This window comes from Anoplopoma fimbria, chromosome 7 (genome assembly GCF_027596085.1).
Source record: "Anoplopoma fimbria isolate UVic2021 breed Golden Eagle Sablefish chromosome 7, Afim_UVic_2022, whole genome shotgun sequence".
NCBI classification, from domain to species: Eukaryota; Metazoa; Chordata; class Actinopteri; order Perciformes; family Anoplopomatidae; genus Anoplopoma; species Anoplopoma fimbria.
In genome coordinates this window covers 16320388-16346798 of record NC_072455.1, presented here as the reverse complement: position 1 = coordinate 16346798, position 26411 = coordinate 16320388, and the positions used below count along the sequence as shown (strand labels likewise).

At 42.4% G+C, this 26411-nt stretch overlaps 3 protein-coding genes across 6 annotated transcripts in view; 1 reads left to right on the top strand and 2 right to left on the bottom strand.

Annotated features, from left to right (window-relative positions):
* Window positions 1-8047: 8047 nt before the first annotated feature.
* Window positions 8048-11659, top strand: plin2 (perilipin 2). 2 transcript variants are annotated; one of them, XM_054601138.1, is made up of 8 exons: window positions 8048-8094; window positions 8245-8276; window positions 8585-8780; window positions 9148-9230; window positions 9461-9746; window positions 10384-10562; window positions 10745-10843; window positions 10972-11659. In XM_054601138.1, the coding sequence occupies exons 2-8, from the start codon at window positions 8247-8249 to the stop codon at window positions 11434-11436; spliced, it is 1338 nt and encodes a 445-aa protein (XP_054457113.1). In that variant the 5' UTR covers window positions 8048-8094; window positions 8245-8246; the 3' UTR covers window positions 11437-11659. The 2 variants fall into 2 exon arrangements, with proteins under 2 accessions (XP_054457113.1, XP_054457112.1); XM_054601137.1 differs by having other exon boundaries at window positions 8057-8094; window positions 8242-8276.
* A 100-nt stretch (window positions 11660-11759) lies between these two features.
* cdca9 (cell division cycle associated 9) lies at window positions 11760-13861 on the bottom strand. Its single transcript, XM_054601139.1, has 10 exons — window positions 13588-13861; window positions 13369-13500; window positions 13215-13255; window positions 13078-13129; window positions 12874-12941; window positions 12645-12706; window positions 12477-12560; window positions 12274-12355; window positions 11982-12068; window positions 11760-11863 (listed from the first exon to the last, which is right to left on the bottom strand). The coding sequence occupies exons 1-10, from the start codon at window positions 13697-13699 to the stop codon at window positions 11819-11821; spliced, it is 765 nt and encodes a 254-aa protein (XP_054457114.1). The 5' UTR covers window positions 13700-13861; the 3' UTR covers window positions 11760-11818.
* Window positions 13862-14446: 585 nt separating this feature from the next.
* dennd4c (DENN/MADD domain containing 4C) overlaps window positions 14447-26411 on the bottom strand; it is a 31165-nt gene continuing 19200 nt past the window's right edge. Inside the window, exons 10-34 of one of the 3 annotated variants that reach the window (XM_054600906.1) lie at window positions 25750-25925; window positions 25495-25595; window positions 24226-24450; window positions 23538-23683; window positions 23276-23314; window positions 22807-22937; window positions 22570-22702; window positions 22201-22407; window positions 21934-22062; window positions 21657-21795; window positions 21386-21535; window positions 21075-21194; window positions 20860-20991; window positions 19581-20683; window positions 19268-19460; window positions 19053-19150; window positions 18783-18958; window positions 18494-18652; window positions 18121-18319; window positions 17895-18005; window positions 17663-17800; window positions 17395-17512; window positions 16817-16973; window positions 16589-16653; window positions 14447-16395 (exon numbers count right to left, since the gene is read on the bottom strand). In XM_054600906.1, coding sequence (XP_054456881.1) covers window positions 16259-16395; window positions 16589-16653; window positions 16817-16973; window positions 17395-17512; window positions 17663-17800; window positions 17895-18005; window positions 18121-18319; window positions 18494-18652; window positions 18783-18958; window positions 19053-19150; window positions 19268-19460; window positions 19581-20683; window positions 20860-20991; window positions 21075-21194; window positions 21386-21535; window positions 21657-21795; window positions 21934-22062; window positions 22201-22407; window positions 22570-22702; window positions 22807-22937; window positions 23276-23314; window positions 23538-23683; window positions 24226-24450; window positions 25495-25595; window positions 25750-25925 — 4482 coding nt within the window. In that variant the 3' untranslated portion in view covers window positions 14447-16258. The remainder of the gene's footprint in view (window positions 16396-16588; window positions 16654-16816; window positions 16974-17394; window positions 17513-17662; window positions 17801-17894; window positions 18006-18120; window positions 18320-18493; window positions 18653-18782; window positions 18959-19052; window positions 19151-19267; window positions 19461-19580; window positions 20684-20859; window positions 20992-21074; window positions 21195-21385; window positions 21536-21656; window positions 21796-21933; window positions 22063-22200; window positions 22408-22569; window positions 22703-22806; window positions 22938-23275; window positions 23315-23537; window positions 23684-24225; window positions 24451-25494; window positions 25596-25749; window positions 25926-26411) is intronic. The other 2 variants (XM_054600907.1, XM_054600908.1) reach the window with 2 other exon arrangements.

Genomic DNA, 26411 nt, shown 5'->3' with positions numbered 1-26411 from the left:
CTGTTAATAAAGAGAGACAGAGCAGCAGAGGAGGACCCGTATGTTTGTCTATTGTTTCAGCAAATCTGCTACAGGCTGATAGCTGGCAGAAGAGGACTAAACATCCCCTGGGATCAGTTTAAACTACCAGGATTGGGCAAATAAGTGCCCGAGCATGTTTTTCACATTTTCCTTCACCCTGTCTTTTTTAATCACAGCTTATCCTACAAAGGCAGAGCTGTACTACAAAAGCAGTGATGTTAAAACAATAAGGTTTAACAACATATGGACCAAATATGTGGTGACTGTGTTTTGTCTCTGCAGGGCAGCATTGTCCCCTCATCAGATAATCTTTGACCTCATCGGTTAGGTACTACTTTTTAGTGAGCATTGCAATTAGACAGGTGTTCCGTAAGGCTTTTAGGGGATGTCGAAAAACATGTGTGCTTAAAATTGCGTAAGCACATCACAATTCATGACTCATCTCCTTTATTTCCTGGAATAATAAAAAAAAGAATTGCTGAGTGGAGATAACCATCATCCAGAGTCATGAAACACTTAAGCACCGTAAGCCCGGACCTCACAGTGAATTCTGCTCCCGCCAGTGTGGTTGCTTTAAATTTCAGCATCTTGTACTGTGCTGCAGACCACTGGCTGCCGAAACGATCTGACAGAGGCCTGGTTGGGTGCATGTCTTCTGTTGACAACGCATGTGTGTGAAATAAAAAAGGCCAAGGAGAGGGGGATGACAGACAGCTTGGTCCGGCTGTCAGCTGCCACTTGGTTCCTGTTGTGACTTTTCTCATGTCCAAGCCGTGCTCACTTGGTTTCTCCACGCTTCTGCACGCCTCAGGTACTGTTTTGGAGGCTAGCTGAATGTCTGTCTGACAGAGAGATTGCAGAGGAGAAGCCCTGAGAGAAAGCAGAAATGAAGCGAGGGCCCATTTCCCACGTTGTTCTTGGCTCCTGTCCGCCCCCGAAGACTTAAGCGTACATTTCCAAAACAAAGAGATTGTCTGTGTAGGTGCCCAAATAGCCAACCCACGCATACATGCACACTTGCACACAGACAGAGACGCACTCACGCTGGGACATAAAAAATGTTATTCTAAATCCTTCTAAGTGCCTATTTAAGCAGCTGTTTTCTGTAAACACTGTCTCGGACAGCAGAGCTTGGACATTTGCTTTTGGATCACACTCAATTATATCATAATTACCAGGACTCAGTCTGGTTGTCAGCAATGGCACCCAGAAAATATAGCTGTGAATTGCTGCTGCTTTGCCAGCACAAACAGCCGGCCTGCTAATCCCGGCACGGCTCTGCGTAAATTGCCTGTGGCGGGATATTGTAGAAACATGACGGGGTCATGTAGGACGGTGTACGACCCACACGACAGATAGCTTTCTGTGGTCATTGCCTATTCAAAGCATGCGCACATTGATCCGCGAGACCTCTGTTTGTCCTTCCTGAGAAAATCATTACTGAAAATCATCAAGTTGGAAGTGGGTCAGGGTGTGGTCCCACAGCAACTCTCATCTTCAAGCACATACTGACCCCTTTCTCACACTTTTAGCCTTGTATAGTTGTTGACTCTCTTTCTGCCTTGATCCTCGCATTGGGAAATGTAGACGGTTAACTCAGATGTCTTGGCTAATGAGCCGGAGTCATTAACTGAGGATTACATCCGACAGGTGCACAGAGCCCTGCTTAACAAGGCCCTGGTCTTGTATATTTGTCTATATTGTAGCCATAAGTCTTCAGTTACTGCCCTGATAAAGAACACATTGTCCGCGTAGATCCGTTGTTTATTGAAGGCTGAGGTAATAGTTATTTCAAGAGGCCAAGCGTCATCTTGTTAAGTTGTAATTAATTTCTGCATGCACGACCTCTCCAGTTCCGGGGTTGAATGGAAGCTGGGAAGAATAATAGGGCCAAATTTAGCAGCAGGGCTACACAACTTTTTGGGGTTATTTTGGTCCCAGATGTTCAAATTATGATGAAAAATCACTCTGACAAAAAGAATAAAGGCAATATTTAGTCCATACCTACTAGATCAAAATTACACCAGACATTTCTTGACGATGGTAAGCTCTATTCATTTGATGATTTATTTCCATGTTAATCTGGTAGTTATCTAGTCACTGCATCGCATGCTTTTCCGGCGCTGTTTGCTTTTGTGCAAATGTAATTAAAAAATGGTTTAATATGGATGCCTTTCAGCAAGCAGCTGCAATCATGATTGTGTCTACAAAAACATCAGTGACTATTAATTAAGATTTGCTATTTTGCAAAATACAAGGAAGAATCTTATTTGAATTTTATAATCTTGGATTGGTCCAACTGATTCATTTTGTTTTAGCATTACATTAAACAACCAAAGACTAGACATTTTGACAGTATGGCTTTGCTTTAAGCTGCTATAATCATTATTTTTTTTATTAACAATGAATCAGAGTACTAATTTTAGGTAAGAGGGGTCGCTGGTAGTGATGATCCCACAGATAATTATCACCAAATTGACGTTACTTTCAGCATTTTCGTTACAAAGAATTGTAAGCCTCTTGCCCCGCTCTAAGTGGCATGTCAAGTTGACGGCTATATGTGTTTAAGATATTTTTTTTGTTTATTCTGAAAACTTTAGGTTTCTGCTGTTTGCCCCTGACACGTGTTGTTTTGCCAGACTCCTTAATATCTACAATGGAGGTGGCGACTGCAAAGTTAGCATGACCGACAGTCACAATGGCCACAGTTCTGAGCACAAGACCCAAATTTAACAATACCCAAATTAAATAATAAGTAGTTTTAATTTCTTTCATTTTTAAATGACATCTTGAGAACCATAAGAAGGTCATTTAGTGAGCTCTCAGCTATCTTTAGTGTATATGTAGTGGTACTCATAATCCCCCTGCATCTATTGAATCCACAGTGACTTGGATGTGTTTAAGGCAGCAGCAGCGTTAGAGGGTAGAGTTAACCAAAGCATACCGCTGCACCAAAGACATGTCACTTTCTTTCTCCTCTGCTCCAAAGCAACATCTCTGCCTCTTTTCCTCGTGATCTAAAGAGCTTGAAAGGACAGCCACTCTCCCACTGTCTCTGTCTTTCTGTCTGGGCTCTCTCCTCACGCAGCGCCTCTGACTGTGTTTGATCCAGAGGTGTGACACTTTCCTAGTAGCCCACAGGTATCCGTTACCCAGCCAGGAGCCTTGGCACGCTGCCCACAGCCCTACCTGTCTCGGAGGGCACAATAGAGGGCCAGAGCCGTGTGAGGATCTCCTCTCCAGTCCTGCCAGACCCGGTGACCCCTGCTGCCACCTGCACACCGACGGGCCCCTGGGGAAGAGATCACCTCCATGACTGATCTTTCTTTTAATGTAGAATGAGAGCAGCAGTCAAGTCTTGGCTCACATCATTACTGCCTGTGTTCTGTTTGGGACTGTGCACATCTATAGAATTTGTCTAGAAAGGATTGACTTGCTTACTCACCTAATTTTCCGGTCTCCTTAGCCTCAGTTAAGATCTTAAATGCCCCTCTCGTCTTATATATCAATGATCCCTTGGGTGCGTGTCACTTTATTACTTAAATTAAACCAATGCATTCCTAACAGTGCCCAATCATTTTTACCAAATAAAAATTTAAATAATACTTGTATCTACTTTTTCTTTAATTTCTTGATATTTGCATGTCTGGCAGTGTAAAATAGCAGGTAAATAAATAAACTTGAATATGGCTGGCATGGAAGGGAAAATCTAGGGAAGTCAGTCTGTGAGTTTTGTCTACGTTGCTGCCATCTAGTGGCCTTAATCTGCAAATACTAGGAAGAATGCTCATAAAACATCAGCAATAGAGAAAGAACAGATGATTAGTTTGGCCAGCAGGTCACAGTGATACTGTCATAACATGTGCATTGTAATTTAATGTACTACATTTTGATTATCAACTACTTTACTTAACAAAGTCCTTGAACTCAAATAAAATGACTTCTGCTTATGATATGTTTAAATCTTCTGATCTAAAGAGAATGAGTGACTACAGCTAGAATGCAGTCTGAAAGCTCAGTTAAACAGATGGCCATTTTAATACATTTAAGCTTCTGTTCAAATATTAAAAAAGTATCAGCATGTTCATTTTTTTCAGTTAAATGGCACTCTCCTCACACAAAACTGTTATGTTACTGCATTAAAAAAATGAATAAAGAATGACTTACAATATTTTGTGCTTTTGTTGTTAAATGATCTTCCCTAAGAGCAGAAACAATGTTAAAGTCCAAATGCATTGTTTTTACCTTTTTGCTTTAACTGATAGACTGCAAGATTCTCAGATGATTTACAACAAGTCAAGTGAGGACACTGAACAAAAATGACCCGGACTATGTCATTTTGAAATCTATTAAGCAAGATGGGGAATCAAAGTGGCACTCAGCCATGTGCATGGACACACTACTCAACTAAGCTGTATTTGTCTGATTAAACTGTGCTGTTCAAAAAGTATGTCACTTTGAACGTTACAAATATTTATTCTTTTAGGGACACAATCAACATGTCTTCACCAAAACTGTTGATTTCTAACCCTTAAAACTGGACCTTAAAACACGATAATTTCCTCTTTTTAAAAGATGTTGACCCTACTGTAATCCTTTAAGCCCATACATTTTAGAGGGTTTAATATTACAGAAAGACTGTAGGTCAATTATTGTATCCTTGACATCCCAGGGGTATTATAGAGTTCATCATGTAATCCTCATGAGTCATTATTCTTGATCAACTGGTTGGACTTTGCTTGCCATCACAACACATATTATATGATGGCAAAGTGATTCTAGATCAAAGTGATTCTACAATATGACATGGACAATAAAACATGAGCAGATCAATGTCCATTACAACGTGGTATCTTTGTGTATGTATGTGTGGGTGTGTGTATGAAGAAATGCCTTTATTCAGTATATTTTATTATAAATCCCATCTAACTTAAAATCTTCTTCTGCCCGACTTCCTGCAGACAGAATCTTATTAAAAATTAGAGTCTGTGGTTTACTGCAGCCACCATTTTCATATGGGGTCCATTTGAGTCATACAAGTTCTGATAAATGGTTCATCTACAGGATCCAATGTGTGAGCCAACTGGAGAATCTGATTTAGGACTAGGTTTCCTCATCTGGCTCCCAAATGGGTTGCATAAAATAAACTGCCTTAACACTTAATTTACATTTTTCTAATTTTACAAAAAATATTTTTCAGAAATGAGCACTGGTGCATAGAAAGTGCTCTTAAATTGAAAGCAGGGTCACACATCTGGCTCTGATGAGCTACTGGCAAACATAGACCACTGATATATGGTATTATTCAGGCCATTAAGTGAAGTCATCAGAAATGTATTAAGCGAGGTGTTAGGTTGGTCACATTTCTTGCATTAATTTAAAACTATCATATATGTTTCTTATAAATAGCATGACATGACTATTATATAATACAGGACTTGGTGGCAACCTTTACTGTATTATCTGAATTTCTCAAGGCAGAAAAATATGACTCAAGTCTTTCTTGTTTTTTAACTTTGAAAATACACGATCCAATTCTAGTAAAAATTATTGTTCTTTCTGTTTTTGTCAGTGTATGTACACAGAACCTATATATAAACCCATTCCTTGGTCAAAGCGTAACTTCAAAGGAGGGTGGCCAACAAAATAAATAACCGATCTTTGATTGTTAATCATCGTCTATTATCTCATCCAATGGTCTTTTAAACCATGATGATTGTCAAGGTATGTAGAGCGTACGACTTTGAGCTATGACATAGAAATGATAGTTAGCCCACATGGGTCCCAAATGATGAGGCCCATCTGAGCCTGTGCTACACAAAGTCCTCAACGCTGAGTTTAAAACACTGCAGACAACTGTCTCCAGGGCATGTGAGCCATAGGGACAATCCAAAAGCTTCATCTTCACTGGGTGTTAGTCATCTGTGATAATCTGATCAACTGCAGATTTGTTTCAGAACACGAACCACTAAAGCATGACATCATCCGAAGTAATAAGGACCTTCAGAACTGTCTCAAAGCATTTTTTGCAGAGGGAACAAAATCTAATAAAATAGTTTGCAATAAAAAATAAATAAAAAAATTGCACTACTGGGTCTTAAGGTATGAAAACAGAAATAATATAGTCTACCATATATATATATATACAGTGGGTACGGAAAGTATTCAGACCCCTTTAAATTTTTCACCCTTTGTTTCATTGCAGCCATTTGCTAAAATCGAAAAAGTTCATTTTTTTTCGCATTAATGTACACTCAGCAACCCATCTTGACAGAAAAAAACAGAAATGTAGAAATTTTTGCAAATTTATTAAAAAAGAAAAACTGAAATATCACATGGTCATAAGTATTCAGACCCTTTGCTCAGTATTGAGTAGAAGCACCCTTTTGAGCTAGTACAGCCATGAGTCTTCTTGGGAATGATGCAACAAGTTTCTCACACCTGGATTTGGGGATCCTCTGCCATTCTTCCTTGCAGATCCTCTCCAGTTCTGTCAGGTTGGATGGTGAACGTTGGTGGACAGCCATTTTCAGGTCTCTCCAGAGATGCTCAATTGGGTTTAGGTCAGGGCTCTGGCTGGGCCAGTCAAGAATGGTCACAGACTTGTTCCGAAGCCACTCCTTTGTTATTTTAGCTGTGTGCTTCGGGTCATTGTCTTGTTGGAAGGTGAACCTTCGGCCCAGTCTGAGGTCCTGAGCACTCTGGAGGAGGTTTTCTTCCAGGATATCTCTGTACTTGGCCGCATTCATCTTTCCTTCAATTGCAACCAGTCGTCCTGTCCCTGCAGCTGAAAAACACCCCCATAGCATGATGCTGCCACCACCATGTTTCACTGTTGGGATTGTATTGGGCAGGTGATGAGCAGTGCCTGGTTCTCTCCACACATACCGCTTAGAATTAACGCCAAAAAGTTCAATCTTGGTCTCATCAGACCAGAGAATCTTATTTCTCATAGTTTGGGAGTCCTCCATGTGTTTTTTGGCAAACTCTATGCAGGCTTTCATATGTCTTGCACTGAGGAGAGGCTTCCGTCGGGCCACTCTGCCATAAAGCCCCGACTGGTGGAGGGCTGCAGTGATAGTTGACTTTGTGGAACTTTCTCCCATCTCCCTACTGCATCTCTGGAGCTCAGCCACAGTGATCTTTGGGTTCTTCTTTACCTCTCTCACCAAGGCTCTTCTCCCACGATTGCTCAGTTTGGCTGGACGGCCAGGTCTAGGAAGAGTTCTGGTCATCCCATACTTCTTCCATTTAAGGATTATGGAGGCCACTGTGCTCTTAGGAACCTTGAGTGCTGCAGAAATTCTTTTGTAACCTTGGCCAGATCTGTGCCTTGCCACAATTCTGTCTCTGAGCTCCTTGGGCAGTTCCTTCGACCTCATGATTCTCATTTGTTCTGACATGCACTGTGAGCTGTAAGGTCTTATATAGACAGGTGTGTGCCTTTCCTAATCAAGTCCAATCAGTTTAATTAAACACAGCTGGACTCCAATGAAGGAGTAGAACCATCTCAAGGAGGATCAGAAGAAATGGACAGCATGTGAGTTAAATATGAGTGTCACAGCAAAGGGTCTGAATACTTATGACCATGTGATATTTCAGTTTTTCTTTTTTAATAAATTTGCAAAAATTTTTACATTTTTGTTTTTTTCTGTCAAGATGGGTTGCTGAGTGTACATTAATGCGAAAAAAAAAATGAATTTTTTTCAATGATTTTAGCAAATGGCTGCAATGAAACAAAGATATATATATATATGTAATACTGGCCTATAGTCTACTTGACCAGACGTCAAACAATGATAATAATCCTCATTTAATCATAAAAATGTAGCTGGCTTGTGAAATATTAAGAAATCAGACTTGTGTGTCATAGCCGGTCCGCGTGGCTGCTTGTCTGAGAGGAATTCCCCGTCTAAACTTTTACCCGTTTTACCTTTGCCCTAGAAGCGTTACTGTCGCTTACGTCAACGTGCTGCGCCACATCTCGCGATAATTTCAGAAGATAAATACAGCTGCTGTCGCTCCACGGTGAGTATCAGTCAACTTACAGTTTGTGAACACTTGTAACTACCGGTGAGTCTCTACTAATCTCTTTAAAGTTAAATTGTAAACGGCTTAAGTCCATTTGTTTCTGTAACAAATCCACGGGACCTATTATTATTTTACTATAATAACTACTGTAATACGAAAGTAATATATCTCTGTTTTTTGTTTTTTCAGCAGAAATGTCAGCAGCTGTAATAATCGCAAATCAGGTGAGTTTGCTACAGTCGAATCTAATATAGGAGCTTATTTTGCTAATATTTGTTGCAATGTGTTGAGAGGAAAAGCTGCTTTTGGCCTTTAAAATGCCAATAAATGACTCTAGAAAGTAATGATACACTGTCAGGAATAAGATATTTTTAACTTTTTAGTGAAAGTAATGCTCAAAGTCCATTTATTTCATTTTTTAAGAATGGAAAATTGTCAATTTTTCTCTATTATATTAGAAACAGAAACAGCACAGTCGACTTGTGAATGTGTGAATGTAAGCTGACTATATTCTCTGTGTATTTCCTTACAGAATGTGGTGGAGAGGGTTACCAGCCTTCCTCTGGTGAGCTCCACCTACAGCTTGGTGTCCAGCGTGTACTCCAACACCAAGGACACCCACCCATACATCAGGACGGTGTGCGAGGCTGCCGAGCAAGGGGTCCGGACCATCACCTCTGTGGCCCTCACCACCGCCTCACCCATCATTGACAAGCTGGAGCCTCAGAGTAAGAACCCTTTAGTGTGGAATTTTAAGATTACCTGCTAAATCATCTGTGGACGTCACTTTAGGGTTTAATAGATCAAAATAGGATCCAATAAACTGAAACTGTGAGGGTAATTATGTGCTGACCAGCTGAGTCACACAGAGCTTGGAACAGGAAGTTCATGTCAGACTACTTAGTCATCTTGATCTTTCACCCAATTCTTCTGTTTAATCCTATTCATCCTAATTTGGGCACAATTTAATTCACTTAAAGGAACTTTATTCACTTTTCTTCATTGTACTTTGAGATTTGATTTATTTATTCACATCTTTGTTTCAGCTTGCCTTATTACAGCTAGTTTACTAGGTTTTTTTTTTGTTGCCTTCAGTTGCCATCGCCAACGACCTGGCCTGCAAAGGTTTGGACAAGATTGAGAAAACCTTGCCGATTCTTCACCAGCCATCTGAGCAGGTAGGTGCTGCATTAATGATCAATAGCATGCCAGTTGCATTGGGTCAAAGGTCAGAGTGGTTATAATCAAGCAAAATTGCACAACTTTGTAGCTGACATTTGATGTGTGCTAATTTCCCGCAGGTTCAGTTAAGACCTATGCCCTGTCTTGTTCAACTTCTGTTTTGACCTTTGATTTCATACTTTGCTGTTACTCAATCTATTTGCTCATGATTTTTGTCTCTGCCCAGATTGTCTCCAGTGCCAAGGATGTGGTAACCAACGCAAAGGATGTTGTGACAGGCACAGTGTCCGGTGCCAGGGACACCGTCTCAGACACTCTGACCAGCGTCGTGGACAAGACCCGTGGTGCTGTGCAGGATGGGATGGACAAGACCAGGGCTGTGGTCAGTGGGAGTGTCAGCACAGTGCTGGAGAGCAGAGTGGCCCGGCTGGTGAGCAGCGGAGTGGACACGGCCCTCAGCACCTCGGAGAGTCTGGTGGAGCAGTACCTGCCTTTGACGGAGGACGAGCTGGGTGAGTGGGGCCAAAAAATACCAAATAAAACTTTTATCTTGTGTAACACAAAAATCCCATTTACCTCTTTTACTGGTGGGGTGAACCACAACTGATAATTCATCATCAGTTATTGGTTGTTTAAAGTTTTTGTGGCTTCAAATGATGTCTAACAAATATACTAATAAGAAAGGCTAGTGAGCTTAGGCTTGTTTTTCTGTGACAAGCTGTATCAAAGGTCAGTTATTAACAGGCAGCTGGAGTATGTTGTTAAGGATGGATTTAGTCCAGTTCCGAGAAAAACAGGACTAACATGATTATGCGCTTCTGAGAACATAAATTTTATCAGTGGCTTGTTTTTCCTCAATCCTTAAAGAAGCTGTTGTGGGGTGCAAAAGTTTAAAGCAAACAATCCTCTATACTACTTTAGTTAAAATGGATCAGTTTTAAAATGGACTGACAAGTGAATAACTATTCGTCATGGATTCAAACCCTGCAGATACTAAGCAGCAATTTGTAGCAGACTTCTCTGTTCTCGTACGACATGAAAATAAAAGCACTAAGCAGTTTAACTTGTACCCTTTCAAATCTTAAGTCAGGATATTCATATAAAACTCATTTTTAATGAGTAATTTCATGTTTCTCTCCCTTGTGACAGAGCTGGAGGCAAAAACTGTGAAAGGCTTCGAGAACACAGAGCCAAGCTACTATGTCCGCCTGGGTTCCCTCTCCACCAAGCTCCGAAAGCGGGCGTACACCAGGGCTGTGGCCAGAGTCAGGGACGGCAAGCAGCGGAGCATGGAATTCATTTCTGAGCTGAACTCCACTGTTGACCTGGTGGGTCTCATTCACGAATAATATTAGTAACACTAAAATTAACTTTAGACAAGCTTCAACAACTGCATACAGTACTAGTATCATAAGAAGGAAGCTGAATATTCATCAACATTCTGCCATAAAGCACATTTCTTTTACTGCTTATGGACAAAAAATAAACATTAAATTGTTTGTTTTTCTAGATTGAATATGGCAGAAAGAATATTGACGGGGCTAACCAGATGGTGAGTGACAAGCTCAACTCTCTGGTGGCATGGAGGTCCAATGGTCACGAGGCAGAGGTAAGATGTCGGCCAACACAAATATGCAATGAGATAACATACTCAAGATGAAAGCAAATTTGTGTATACATGGGTTACAACACACATTGGAAGTGTGTTATTTATATCATTTCATCCCCTCCTCTCAGGTGATCGAGTCCCGCACCTTGACCCTGGCACGTTCCCTCACCCAGCAGCTCCAGACCACCTGTCTGGTCCTCGTCTCCAGCCTGCAGGGCCTCCCCAACCACATCCAGCAGGAGGCGCTCTCCCTCGGCCGCTCCGCCACACAGGTCTACGTCGGTTTCAGCAAGGCTAACACACTGAGAGACCTGCCAGACAGTGTGCTGAACAGCAGCAAAGTCCAGCTGGGCAAAATCAAGAACTCCCTGGACAGCGTCATGGATTACCTGGTCAATAACACGCCGCTCAACTGGCTGGTTGGTCCCTTCTACCCCCAGTTGGCCCCAGAGCCGACTCGCACGCCAGATTCTGCAACCAGCAGCAGCAGCAGCAGCACAGGAGCCTGGTCCTCCAGCTCTCACCTCACCCAGTCACATCGGGAGCAGCCCAAGGAAGTCGAGATGGAGACAATGAATTCCCAGCAGCAATAGTGATCCATTACAGCTTTATGTTCTGAGTTTTGAACAATGTATTCCTCCTTGTAGGCAAACGTTTGACTCTACCATTGTTCCATGTCAAACACCACGCTATTTTAGACTTTTTAATTCTTGCTGAAATCTCATTTTTATATGCTAGCCAATCTAGCAAAACCTGTAATCCTGTGCTTTCTACATAAACTTGACTGGAATTAAATTCAATACATTTTGAAACTTGTGATGGGCATTCTCATTTCTTCATTATACTCACAATGGAAGAATAATGCAAATAAGCTTTATTATTCATTTTTTAAAAACAATTTCTATACATTTATTTAGTTAAAAGTTTAAAAAGCAATTCAATTAGAAGAAAAGCCTGTTCACAGTGGATCTTTAGTCATCGCTGGCAGCGACCTTTACTCGACAGATAGTCCATCAGACTCTGAAAACCAAAAATCAAATGGTACATATCAGATGTTTAACAATATACTTAAAAAAAAAAAAAAGTTTGTCATGTCCCTTGTTCTGATGCGTCACATTCAAAAATGAATTTGTATTACCGTGAGCTTCTGAATCTGGCACCATGCCACGTCATCCAGCAATTCCAAGTTGATGTCATTCTTTGTCTCTTCAGAAAAGCATACAGTCTGGGAAGAAAGAGAAGAAAATGCAGAAGACATACATACACATTTGTGTGAAATCTGATAATAATCAAGGTCTATTTGAACACATGTTAGTAGTGAAGGAAGACATAAATATTCTACAAAATGTATGGGCTGAAAAGGGTTTCAGCGCTTTATTCCAATACTTTGTGGAGCGTAGTCTTACAAAGTAAGTAAAAAACACTAGTACCTGTCCCTGTGCTGTGGTAACAGTGATGTGCGCTGCAGAGCCCGCCATGGAACAGTTCAGATCACCAGCAGAGACCACAGACCTGGGACAGCACAATAATAATTGTACAAGTACAATTCTTTAAAATAACATAATTAAACGTCTTCAAGCATGTCACTTGCATCTCGACAACATGGTTTGCTTCACAGAGGGCAGTGACAGACCTGAGTTTAGGTTTGGCCGTTGTGGTCTGGTCGTTGGTCTTGGTCAAGCAGCTTTGAGTTCTTTTGGCAGTGACTGAGGAGCCCCTGTTAAAAAATAAGTGCAAATTTGATATTCCAAACTCATTTACCACATGTAAATACTACCACACCTTAACCTCCCATATTTACCTGAGATTTCCAGTGCTGTTACTTCCAACTAACGTTCTAGTCCGTTTAGTCCCCTTTCCTGCCTATAATATAGAAAAAAAAAAAAAAAAAAAAAAAAAAGGTAAGTAAACCAGAACTGAATAAAATTCTACAAGCCAATGATTTGTTTATAAATCGTGTCACTCAAAGCACAAGTTAAAACCAGTTTTTGTCCCCGATGTGTGCCAACAATTGCTGCTACATTACTTACCTTAAAGGTCTTGGATGAGGACCTCTGGACTGTGGTGGACTGACCCGGTGAAGAATCTGTGGATTTTACTTAAAAAGAAAAGAAAACACAGAAGATTCCTTTTATAACAAAAGTTTAATTTAAAAGAAAGGTAGTATTTTAAAATGTGCTTTTCACATTCAAGACCAATTGTTACTAATATTTGGTCTGAGGAATGAGTCTCACCTCTTTTACTGTGCGTCCTCCTGAGGGGCTGCTGCATCTCAAGGGACTCATTCTGCAACAGGTGGTAATCATGCCAGTCATATTTAATATCACCTCTAGATGGCAGCAGAAGCGACTTAACAAAAGACTCCACTCACCTTCATGGCTATTGACACTTCACTTGCTGAGATTTGCTCCTCTAATAGAAAACAGATAGGATGATGAAATGACCTTGGAGGAGTAGCCTAAGTTATCTTTACATAAATTGTGACATAAATACAATTAGTTTGTCTTCTATGAGTGAAGTCTCACCGCTTATTAAATCCCCTATGTGCGTTTTTTGAAGAGAGGGAGGCATCTTCATCAGTTCCACTTTGAAGACCTTGTCCACTGTGGCCAACATGTTCTCCATTCTGGCATCCAACTCGTTCATACGTTCCTGTGCTGTGAGAGGGGGGAGATAGAGAGAAAGTAGGACTACAGGACTAGAGGATGTGAACCCTGACGTTTGACCTGCAGTCACGAACAGACCTTCTTTCTCAAACTGTTGAATGAAGAGAGCCAGCCTGCTCTGTCGCATCTCCCGGCTCAGCTGTTCCTTCATCTGGGCCTTTCCTGCGTTCCTCGTCCGCCTCAACGACATCTTGTTGCTCCGTCCTCGCTAAAGTTCAGTGTGTTTTACAGCTCCAGACCGGTTCACTATACACACCTGGCTGAGCAGCGGCTAATTAAGATATCCATGCGCGTATCGGAATCACTCACGAGGTTCTATGTGTGTTGCGTGGCGGAGGGATACTCGCGGCCCTCTGTGTCATCCCTGAAAATTCCTGCTTAAGAAGCATTATAAGAACAGAATGAGGATTAGTTTTATTGCATATAGCACCAGTCAAAAGTTTGGACACATCTTCTCATTGAATGGTTTTTCTTTATTTTTATTTTTTTCTACATTGTAGATTAATATTGAAGACATCCAAACTATGAAGGAACACATGTGGAATTATGTGGTAAACAAACAAATGCTCAACAAACCAGAATAGGTTTTATATTTTAGATTCTTCAAAGTAGTTGAATGAGAAGGTGTGTCCAAACTTTTGACTGGTACTGTATGTAAAGTTTATTATTTGTGGGGGAAAATGACCAATTCCCAGATGGCTAATATACATTCAGTTCTTCTCTTGTACCCACTGTGAGGACGGGGAGGGACTGCTTTTTGAAAACTACATATGCTATATTTTTGCTATTCAAGATAGTGCAGCTTGACAATGCAACCTCACAATTAGTCCACAACAGCAGCCTTTCAAATGCATCACTAAACAACATGAATTACTGGATCTTCTCACTGTATTAACATGGAGGCAAACAAATAAATAAATGGACACATTTTGTTTTCAATCAGTTCACAAACTCGTTTATTGCAGCGCACATAAGTGTTGACATTCAATTCCTTTTCCACAGGACGGTAAGAGGTCACTTAATCTATGTTAAAGAAAAGTCTCTTCTGTACATCCAGATTTACAAAGTCAGTACAGGATGGGATCCCTTAAGGCAGATTAAAAGGGGAAGGGAAGGTTTGTGAGTCATATAAATGAAAAGTTACACTGTCTGCAATCCAAATGGCAATGATACAAAAATAAATAATTGAGAATTTAATTTAGTTTTTGAGGAAAAACTACTGTATGGTAATATTTTCAGGTGGTCTCATCTCATCCTCACCCTTGGTTAAGGTCAGGTTTTTAATTGCTGCAGTGCAAATTGAATATATCACAATAACATCGCTTCTGTACAAAGTCAGTCTCCCAAGTCTACAATAGGACCATCAACACCCACTTCCCAACAGTTCATCATAGCACTCTGCCTTTTCCTGTCCATTTCTGCATTGAGTGGAATGTCATGTTGTAAAATTGTTTCTTTCTTAACACAGTGTCAGCAGTATTAAATAAGCCCCTTCGCAGCATAAAGCTCTAATTGCTACCATTGACGTCGAAAGCTACTTCTGTGTAAACCATAAAAGCAATCATGTCTGCTCATAGTATACCCAATTAAAAAAATAAACTGGTTCACTCTATGCTAGATTAAGGAGTATCCCCGGTACATGTGAGTTACAGTTCTAATTCAACAGTATAATAAGGCATATTAGCTGAACGAGTAAAGTACATTACTGTTAAAAGATGCAGATATTAAAAACTCAATCACCGAGGCATCGAGCTGTCTTTCCCTGCAAGAGAACATGTGTCTTTGTTTTAAAGTGTGGGAATCGGTAGTGTCCCATCGATGCGTTTGTTTTGTAATCTCTTTTTCTAATCTGCTGATTTTTAATCTGTTTTTGCAGAGGTCAATAATAGTTCTTTAAGACCTGTTTTGATTGCAGGGCATCTGGAATGTTGTAGAATCAGTTTTAGTGATTGATAATTAGTGATTGTCCTGTCCTGTTTACATGTGTGCTTCCGATGCATATTTACACAGACAGAGATCCGCGCTCTGAACCTGTACATTTACATACAACTATAACATTCATTAAGACTCGAATCACACAAACAGTCAAGGCATCGAGGCAAACCCTGTTTTCAGATTCCCCCCCCAAAGTAAACGATATGTACAAAAAGACAGGTGGACTTGAGTTACTGTTATTCCTTGTTGGTTTTTTTTCAGAAAGTGCACAAACAAACAATCAGGGTATGTACACAGTCTCAACAAATAAGACTGATCTAATGTTGAGACAGTTGGGACAGATTTAGGCAAAGTGGACAAAAAGCTACAAGACAGGGAACTTACTATACAATTACAAACACACACACACACACACACACACACACACACACACACACACACACAAACACACGCCTACAACAGGGGCAGTTGATACATTCTGTACAGTGATAAATCATTCTATACACCATCTGTAAAGAAGCAAACCTCAACTAGTCCCAAAAGATTTACTGCAGCTCTCCAAGGCATTTACGGAAACAGTCCCTCCTGTAAGAAGCTGCTCAGAAAACCTCTGAAAAGCATCATAAGGTTGTAAAAAAAGCAGACGATGGGCATCTTCCAAGACGAGGGGAAGAAGAAGTACCATGTTTGGGCGATTGGAGGTGTTTAAATAGAAATCATTTTGCACTCACACCTCGGCCCGCCACCTTTCCTTCCCTCCTGCCGTCACACTTGACCAGTCAGATTTTTTCATCTTTGCCGCAGGTGTCTGTGGTCAGATGACGGGCGTCCCGAAGCATTTGAGGCACCACTGGACGCTGGGGCTGGGCGGTCGATCCATGATGTGCAAGGACTTGAGCTGCTCGGCGCTCAGTTCCTCGTAAGCCAAGCGGTACTCCCTGTCAAAGGCCTCTGGAGAGCAGTAGAGGGAGGGAGGAGAGATTCACAAAGTCAGAAAAGAGAGTAAACAGAAGACTGTCTCTGATTTTGATTTAAATTGAACTGATGCAACTATTCATAATCATTAAAAAGCATCAAACTGACACGATACCATTGAGAACAACCTTCAGGTTGTGGTGTGATGTAACTGGATGATTTTACTAACCTACGTCGATGTTCTCCTTCCCCAACGCCACCAGTGAGAGGAACAATATTTCTCTATAGATACTCCTGAGAGAAATACAGGACACAGAAATGAGACATGAGGTGTTTTCATTAACATTACAAGTATAAACATGTCCAAATGCTTAGAGTTAAAATCTGGAACCAAAAAAACAAAGTAAAAAGTGCAGTTCAATTTGACACATTTCTAAGAAGGAGGACAAAGACGGACCTCTGCCTTTTGACACCCTCTGGGCGCCGTTTGATCTCTCGGATCAACAGGTTGATTGGCCCGTAGACGTCGTTGGTCTGGATGTTGTGGACAATCGTGTTGAGGAGGGTACGAATCTCCTGGTGGTCTGTCGGGGCCAACGTCCCCTTCTTCTCCACTGGAAAACAACATATGCGCCATCAGAAAAATGGCTATTCTATGCAATGCAGGATTTAAAAAACTACACGATATATTGTATCCAAAGAGGTCGAATAAATAAACTATGTACTATTTTTGCCAAGACTTAATCTAATAATAAATCCATAACAGCACACCACATGTGAAACATTCCTATCTAGCTCAATTTGTAACTAATACATCCACACACTTCCTGTATGACATTGCAAATACTTGTCTTTGCCTCCCCCTAGTGGTGTAGGTAGTTTCTAAAAAATAAAAAATAACATTAAGCAATCACATTAAAAAATCTTCACATAGTGGCATTAAAAGTGTATAATTTTTTATGTCAACCTCTACAACAATGACTAATACAGGAGGGTGGACACTTCGACCTGAGGTGTTCTTGAGTGCACACTTACACAAGGTCCTCCAGAGCAGGTAGAGGGGCTCTCCATGTTCCTGGTGTAGATTGATGTTGTCCCACAGGAGCTGGACGTATACCTGCTTACTGTCCTGGGACAGGGACGTCAGGGGCAGCTGCAAAGATAAAACCTTAAGTTATGTTACTGCCATAAAGACCACAAAACAAACATCTAAACAGTCTTGAGTAACTTGGTTAGAACAGGATGAGTTTGATGATTAGGGCGGAATGACAAATAATGAAAGATGACCCGTTAAGTCTCTCACCTGTACTCCTTTGTTGCAGTGTTCCGAGGTGAGGATGAGACCAGGTAGGTGAGTGTTCATGTCCAGGCGCCGGAAATACCAAACCAGGTTCCAGAAGATGATGGGGTGCTGGCTGAGGAACTTGTGGGTGTAGATCACCTGGTTGGACATGGCAGAACAGTTCAGCAGCTGTGTGGCAAACATTTGCTATAAAACAGACTGCAGGATCATGTGTGTATGTGACAACTCTTACCTGATCACCCTCGTTCTCCAACAGGGTCTCCAGCTCCTTGCGCAGCACCAAGGGGCTGAGGTAGGGTACGGACACGGGCTTGGGGTTCGGCCGTTTAGTCCCCATGCCATCCTGACAAACACACACACACACACATACCAATCATTTTCACGGCACTGCAGATATAGGGGTTTAAGGCGATATCTAAACACACTGGGGTTAGTTTGAGGCAGTAAGGAGCACTGACCGACACTGCTTGCAGGCTGCAGGGCAGGCTGGTGGTGGAGACGCCGTGTCCAGGTCTCTGGGAGTAGTCCAGGCTCTGCAGCGGGCCACCGACGCTGTTGCTGCGCGTCAGTGACGTCCCACTGCTGCTTCGCTGCTTCCCCTCTGCCTGGTGCTCCAGGAGACCTAACGGGTCTGACTGCACCGGCTCTGGAATCAGACTAGAAACACAACAGGCTTTAAGAGGACTCAGGAAAAGGTTCTGTCATAACAAAGTATTTAGCTAGAGGTTAATATGTTTGCAGCATCATCATCATCATCATCGCAGCCATGGCTTTTTCACATCCGGTGTAGAACTGATTTGACATGTCAAACTTCAGGTGCTTGGTGTGTACCTCTTATTTGTTCCGGGCAGATTGTCTGGAGTTTCCCTAGGTTCCTCTTCAGGGAAAGCGATGAGGTCTGAGGTCTTAATGTCAGCTGAGCCGCTGGCTGTGGGCTGGGCACTGGTGCTGTGGATACTGTCTCCTGAGGCACTGGGGTTCATGTAAAACCTGAGATGGAAAACATTTTCAGCAAGTTTGTATGTTACTCTCTCAGTTTTATCATTTATCGTAATATTACTTTACAAACAGGTACACAGGAGAAGTGACAGGATTTAATTCTAAGGCAACAGATTCTTACCCGGTCATGGTTCGCAAGTCATGAAACTCCACGTGCAATAAGGGAAGAAAGGCTGTGCGACAGAAGGGACAGTTGGTATTCAGGTTGGAGTCGTCAGCTGTCCAGCCTGCCATTATCTCCTCATCATACACCAGGGCTTCACAAGAGCGGCACTGGGAGCAGCTGGACATGAGCACCTGTCAGCAAGGAAATACGTCCAACCGGTTAGTTAGTGCAATGTACGTATTGGCATAGAAAGCACAGCAGTACAGAACAGTACAGTTTACTGACCTCCAGTGCACAGTTCTGGTAAATACTGGAGGAGGAAGCGTGAAGTAAGGAGCCTTGCTCAGAGTCTGGACCCCTGCCTGCTCGTCCAGGAGTTGGATCTGCGGAAAGAGACAAAAACAAACTTAATTAAAAAAAAAATCACAGGCCAGAGAAGACTAATTAGGCCCGTTTCTTCCTCTCCCCTCATATATTTGCCCTACAGAATGAGTGCCTACGTGTCTGGTGGGTCCCTCGGCCCGTGTCACTGCTGCCACTGCTGCTGCCCAGGCTGGTGCAGCTCTGGTTGAGACCGTTGGCCACCAACCCTGGGATGACTCCTCTCTCAGGGCTCTCATCTGCTTCATGTGCAGCCAGCATGTGTTCATCCAGATGGGACGGGAAGCCGCCGCCACCCTGAGCTTGTTCGTCCTGCAGAATAAAGTTAGATGGGATTAAGAGGATTGCTCGAAATCATCAACAGTGCAGACAAAATTAATACAGCTAACACAGCTAATACAATAAAAGGAATCATCCTGTAATAACACTCACCTCGTCATCTGAGTAGTAAGCTGAAGCAACTGCTCCCCACATTTTGCTGGCCACATTTGCCGCCTGTTTCATGCTGGACTTAAGCACATCTATCTTAGGTCCTGACAAGAGGTTGTCCATCTTGATGCCTGAAATGGAGTTGATGACCGAGCCCAACGAGCCTCCCTGGGAGGACTTCACCAGTGCCGTCAGCGAGGACGATCTAGGACCTGGGCTGCCCGTTGCCCTGCCGGGGGTCTTTGTCTTTGCTGCAAAAGTCTTGGAGCGGGTAACAGTGGTGGGGCTACGTTTGGGTGTATCGCCTGGGGAGCAATTCAGAGTTTTGACAGGGGGCACGGGGAGGCTGGACCTTCGCTCCATAGACTGTTTGGGCTGCGGGGGGTCAGCTGAGTCTCCCTGGGCCTGCTGGAGCTCCATGCTGGAGGATTTCACGCCCAGGGGGCTTCTCAGGCTCATGTACATTTCGATCTCCTCTGCCAGGTTGCGGGACACCACAGCAGGCATGGGGGGCGGCGGCTCCTGGCTGCTGACGGAGGCGGACTCTTCGCACTCCGTCACCAGGAGGGAAAGTGGGTCAGCACCCACCTCCACGTCCGCCCTCTCCAGCGTCGGCCCTCGCAACCCAGGGTCCTCCTCGTTGGTTTCAGTCTGCTTCCTCTCTCGCGTCACCATTTTTAACTCAGTCCGATCTACCTCTTCATCACCTCCCTTCCCTTCTTCTTCTGCTGTTGCTGCTGCTTCTCCCGTCCCGTCTTCCTCTGGCAGCTTCACCAGTGTCAACCCCTGATCGTCTTCAGGCTCTTCCTCCAGGTCTTTAAAAAGTGTTTTGGACACACTATTCGGGGGTGGACTTTTGCCTGCACCGAGCGCTGCAGCTAGGATACGGGCGTCTGCACCCATTTGACTGGCCATGTGGTCCACGCCTTTCTCTAGGAGCATCCCAGCACGGGTTTCAGCGCTGAAGCTACAGGTGCGCTCAGCGAAGGACTTCTGCCGCTGCGGTTGAGGCTGGTTAGCTATATCGCCGGATGGCAGTGAGGCATCATCGTCAGGGAGAGACACGTTATCAGTCTTGCTGTGTCTCCTGAACAGCTTCCCTGTACCTGCACATTTTATTTTGGCAATAATTAAACTTACTTTAAATGACAAACATAAAAATCTATCCATCATATAAAGTCATGGAAGTGAAAAAAATGCCATTCAAATTTCTGACTGCAATCTAAAATCATTAGAAAAATAATTTCTAAATTAAACTTAAGGACCTCCTCTTTCTCCTCACCTGTTTCCCTGCCACCATCAAAGCTCCCTGTGGACAGCTTCACAATACTGGGCACAGGCGGGGCCACATCAACAGGACTGGGGGGCTCTGCTACTGCTACAGCACTGTCCACTGAGCCAGCAATGTCGCCTCCTGGTTATAAAAAGTACATTGTCAATAGAACAATATCAGTGTATAAGGAGGAATAGCACTTGAATTTAAGGAGCTGTTCTTACCATTATGCTGTGCTTTGGAAATGTTCCTCTCCTCGGTGGGAAGGGCAGCTGGATGTGAAGGATCAGACAGCTCCTGGTGCAACTCATCCTTGGAGCCGTAGCCTTGATCGGACTGCCTTCCTGTGTACCACAAAAAAATAAAATAATAATCACACAAACCATTCTGGAACTGTTGTGGGCACTGGTGTCGCAGCAACTCCAGATGCCAGCAATGGTCAGAGCTTCAAAAACATAACAGCAAATGTTGTTTCTGACCTTCAGGTGTTAAAAGTCTCACACATGCAAACCTGTAAACTTTAGTGGATCAGTACCTGTGCTACAGTGGTTGTCTGCTGCGTCTTCCATGCTGTGGCTGTTGGCGAATAGGTTGCGTTCCACTCCGTTGACCTCACTTGAACTGTCAGCACTTCCATGACTCAAACGGTCAGCGTCAGTGACTGCTGACCCACCTATTGATGCTGCTAAAGACAGAAGGACACAGAAAGAAAAAAAATGGGTGAGAAACAAGGAAGCAAAATAAGAGGAAACAGAAACAGTGTCTCCAATTATCCAGCCCAATCATAATGCATATTCCATTCCAACCTGTGGTGGGTTCCTTCTTGGTAGGCGTCTGGTTTAGAGCGCGCTTGAACTGCTCCACTCCACGAAGCACATTACGAAGCTTGGTCCACATAAAGAGGCCACTGCGGTTCCTGCTCGGCCATGGGCTCTCTAGGACGGCCTGCAGAGGGAGAAGACACAAGGATGAGGACATGCGTAGGCCAGAAGGACAGAAAGTTGTGGCTTAATAGTAGTGCTTAAATTTGCTTTGAGCTACAATCGAGATATATTTTTAGCAATGTAAAGGGCTGTATGTGACCTTGTTGTAGTATCCATATGTGATGGCGTTCGGGTGCACTCCAGCTTTCTTCATCTCAACCAAGACTCGCACAGCCATGACAGGAAGACCCCACACACCACAGAGCTGCATCACCACTCTGTAACACACCTGATAACCACAGAGATAAAAACAAGAAAAAAAAAACATGAATATTAATAATAAAAGTATCGCACCATGAGACTAAGAAGTTCAGACATGAATAAATATGAACAACTTGAGTAATGTATTAGTTAAATCTGACTGTACCTCATCCAGCACCTCCACCTCAGTGGTCCTCATCTTCAGGAGGACATTGTATGCTTGCTGCATGGCGCGGCTTTTAGACTTGGAGAGTCGCACGGCTGCTGGCAGGCAGATGAACCACATGCTGTAGCAGTGGCTGAACAGACAGCGGGCCCACAGCGGAGGGTTGGAGTAGTAACGCTTAGCCATCTTGTATGCTAGCTTGATCTCCTGTTAGACAAGGTGGACATTTAAAGCATGAATGGTTTGAGAGGTGACGATGACGGCGGATAAAGAGTGTGATAAGTTCACTAAAACATCTGACAGGTGTGTTCCAGTAACAGGGAATTGCTGCTACTTCTGCTGAGTGTGACTGTGTGAGCATGTACAAACCTGCTTCGTCCTCTTAGCCAGTAGTGCAGGGCTGCTGGACAGACTGGCCCCTGCTGTTCTGCTGCTGATCGCTGGGCGGAACTCCTGAGGACGGTCAAACAGCTCCATATGCAGCCTGGGGAAACTTTTATAGCTGTAGGATGAGAGAAAAAAGATTGTTGCCTCAGACTTTTTCTCTTTTCTATCAACCTTTTTCTGTTCAATAAAGTTTCACTCTACTACACTTATAAGACTTACGTGTATCTGGGGGCAGGTTCAGTTCCATCGCTCACTGGAGGTTCAGGGGGCATGACAAAAACAGTGTGTTCACTCTTCTGGGACTCGTCCAGCTCCAACAGTCTCGTGTCCTCAGATGACTCTCCTTCAACCTGCAGCAACGATCGCATTCAGAGCCTTAGCGACACAGACAACTATGACTTTAACAAAAAGCATACTCGGCAGGTAATTTCCTGCCTGATGGCAGAAAGTAAACAACTACAAGCGTAACACAGTCTATTAAGCTTTTCCAATTATGTATTAAAAATACACTTATTTGATTGTAGGTTAGGATTAAAGAGTAGACGAAAAGCAGGCAATGTCCATGCCCCTTGTGGGAACATTTAGCGTAGTGAAGAAAAGGTTCATATAATTACCTTTTAATGTTAGTCGCAGACATAAAAATAACAAGGTGTGAGGAAATCCGATTAGAATGTAAGCACAGTATTACCTTGGTGCCCTTGTCTGTGATTTTATCAGAGGGAAAAAGCTGCGAGAAGAGGAAAAGAGCAAAGGGACCAGAATGAATCAGAGGAAATTTGGGCTTCCTCACACTCCCACTGGACGCATGTTATTTTGCCAATAAAACATGAAACAAAAGGCCCGTTCGTGAAAGGAAACCTCCGGTGGAAGAGGAAAAACAAAAACACCATAAAACCCATGTACAGCGTGTTCATATCTGAGACCGGCCTGCCGCTGGTTTTGGTACTCACCTTCTCGACACAGTCGTCAAAAAAGGCCAGGCCGGTGTCCTTGTCACTGACAAAGGTGCACTCCTCGATGAAGCGGATGAATATCTGGGTCTTGGTGAGCTGGGAGTAGAACTTATGGTGGGCTCGGTCTCTGCTTTTGAGAAACCCTGCAGGAAGGCATGGACAGAATGTCGTATCACTTGTTAGGTCAAACAGAAATCCACATTTAATAATTCACATTTCCCCAGATATTCTTGTATGCTTTAACATGACAGACAAAAGTGTTAAATGATGTGTTAGAAGCCCTTTCCTTCACTCCATCTGTATCTTAAATCAATCTCTAACCATGAAGGTGATTAGATTGAAACGTAATTTCCCAGCAACGGACATTAGTAGTCTTATTACAGCCAAGGAGAGAGCTGAGTGATTTATAAAACCACTTAGGTTGAGTGATAGTTGAGATGCTCCTCGAAATAGAAATGCCAATAGCGTTCAACATTAGGTGAAGCTATCCAAATTAAGGCCTGTAAATTATGCATGGGTTATAAAGCCGGTGAGCTATCAACACATCCAGGTTCTATAGGATTAGGCTGAACATGAACACAACCATAACCTACATATTGATTTCATCCACATTATTTTTTCATTCACAAGTTAATTTCCCTGTCTCCACACATTTGAAAAATCGAGCCTTCAATCGCTTGTTTACCTTGCAGGTCGTAGAGGGAGTCTGCAGATGTGGCCTTTTCGGAGGGCGCCTGGGTGATGGGTTTGAGGTAGTAGCGGTAGCCCTTCAGGATGGACGCCATGAAGCGAAGAAAGGCCTCCTGGATTTCCATCTCCAGCGCAGTCTTCTTCTTGTGCCAGTTGAAGTCCGCCTCAATGGGGGTCATGTCCACTGCTGAGTTTTCCTGTGGTGTTTGACGTACTGAAACTAAAAACACACCACAAATTACAAGGTTGCTTTAAACAATTGAAGTACATGGCAGGACACTGAAAATGATGCACATTATTAAACCAAGTACTAGTATGATTCAAATGTCTAACTATTGATATAAGTATTGAGTTGACAAAATGTAGTAAAAAGTTTTCAGACATATTAAAAATATATCTGACTGCATGGTGTATAAAGTGTGTATAAAGAAATTGAAAGCATTATTCTTCATTTGGTAAACAAATAAGATTTCACTTTTTTCCTTAACTAGCAATCAGTTAATAAAGTAAATTAAATTACTTGATTTATTTCCATTTGTATTTTACTATCTCATTTTGTTGTTTTCACTCATTCATTTTCCTTTTTTTTTTTGTCTTGGCACACATTCAGCTGCTTATCTATTCCCTATTTTCTTCACACAACCTTTCCTTTTCTTCACCATGTGGCCCTCAATGATAACAAGAGTCACACTTATTAGGATTAAGATAATGCTTTAAAAAATAGAAGCAAGATGTGTATGAATGACAAAGTATTGTTAGCTTGCTAACTTGTTTAGCATTAGCTTTCATCAACCAAATGGTTAAGGTTATTTTTACCAACTGACTGGAGGTTAAAGGAAAAGTATAAAGCTTTATATCAAATCTCTAAAATAAAAGAACTGACTTCTACCAATGTGCCTTTATCTTCCAAATAGCTAAACTTGTCTAACTTCACCTGATGAAGTACTAAGTAAGCTATATAACTTTTTCCATTCAATTTTAATTATATGACTGACAATATAATTGATTGTATTCAGTAATGTTTTTGACTTGTCTGAACCTTTATCAATTTTTGTCAGTTTTGGGGCTCCATTTATAACCTCATGGGGTAAACAGAATAACATGGGCATACAAGATTAAATAAAATGCACTAGAAAAAGTATTGTCAAAAACTGTCATGAAGATTCAGCTCTTTGGTCATTTTAGACTTTATAATTTGTGGTTGTGCTTGTATTTCTCTGAGGTGAGGTTTTTGCTACGACAGTAGGTTAGATGCTGTTTGTACCAGGGGCCAGCTGGTGGTGCAAGTTGCTCAGGGCGTTATTGAGACTCTTGCAGGGCTTCTTTGGGAGGTTCTTCCAGTTGCTGTGCCTCTTTTCGTCAGAACTGTAACACACAATACCACAAAGGCAGTTAGCTGGGAGTAACAGGAAAAATGCCCAACAGTAATTTGCACCGTGCTTTTGATTTAACGAATGTGTTGTAAATATACAGTTCAAAGCAGGCAGCGACATGGGTTTAGTATCAAAGCATTACATACAGGTAGATAGTGTTGGTGTCCAGATCAACACAGACAACATCTGGCGGGGGGTCGTAAAGGTCGAAGTAGCGGGAGTCCACGCCCACTATAAATGGACAGGGAGCATTGAGGACGCCTGCTAGAGACAGCGGGCACAGGGGGATGTAGGGACACTGCCACTGGAAGGGGAAGATCATCTGAGGAGAGACAAGAGAGAGAAGCCCAATTACTACAACTAGCTGACAATAATTAAGAGTTTTACATTCCATCCTCTGGAGGTCGAAAAATTGCGTCACTTGAATTGCATTTGGGGGACTTTTGAGGATTGTGACATCCTGTTTATTCAAAGAGACATGGTTGGCAAAGTTCAGTTATGTTCATGGAGCTGGAGGATCAACAATCAAGTTCAAATGGCAAATACGCGGAGGAGTGGCATTCTTTTTGGAAAATTAAGTATGATGTAATTGTTGATGTTGAACTATGTTGAGCATTGACTTTGAGATATAAAGAGTCATAGGTATTACTGTATGACTGTAATGGTAGAAAGGAAAGGAAGGAATCTAAATCTAAAAAATAAGGCTTTATCATCTCTTATTCACTTTGATGTTTCACAGTAATAATGAATAACTGTAAATCCCCTGTATCATATCTATTATGCATCCATGTTATGCTGTCACAGATAG

Bases quoted from the DNA above. Each gene is read 5' to 3' on its own strand.
- plin2 (XM_054601138.1), top strand. From the start codon at position 8,247: ATGTCAGCAGCTGTAATAATCGCAAATCAG. The intron at 8,277-8,584 runs GTGAGTTTGCTA...ATTTCCTTACAG, and splicing joins CTGTAATAATCGCAAATCAG to AATGTGGTGGAGAGGGTTAC. The intron at 10,844-10,971 runs GTAAGATGTCGG...CCCTCCTCTCAG, and splicing joins CCAATGGTCACGAGGCAGAG to GTGATCGAGTCCCGCACCTT.
- cdca9 (XM_054601139.1), bottom strand. From the start codon at position 13,699: ATGTCGTTGAGGCGGACGAGGAACGCAGGAAAGGCCCAGATGAAGGAA. The intron at 13,501-13,587 runs GTCTGTTCGTGA...CCCCTCTCACAG, and splicing joins TCAACAGTTTGAGAAAGAAG to CACAGGAACGTATGAACGAG. The intron at 12,561-12,644 runs GTAAATATGGGA...ATTTTTTAACAG, and splicing joins AACAGCACTGGAAATCTCAG to GGGCTCCTCAGTCACTGCCA.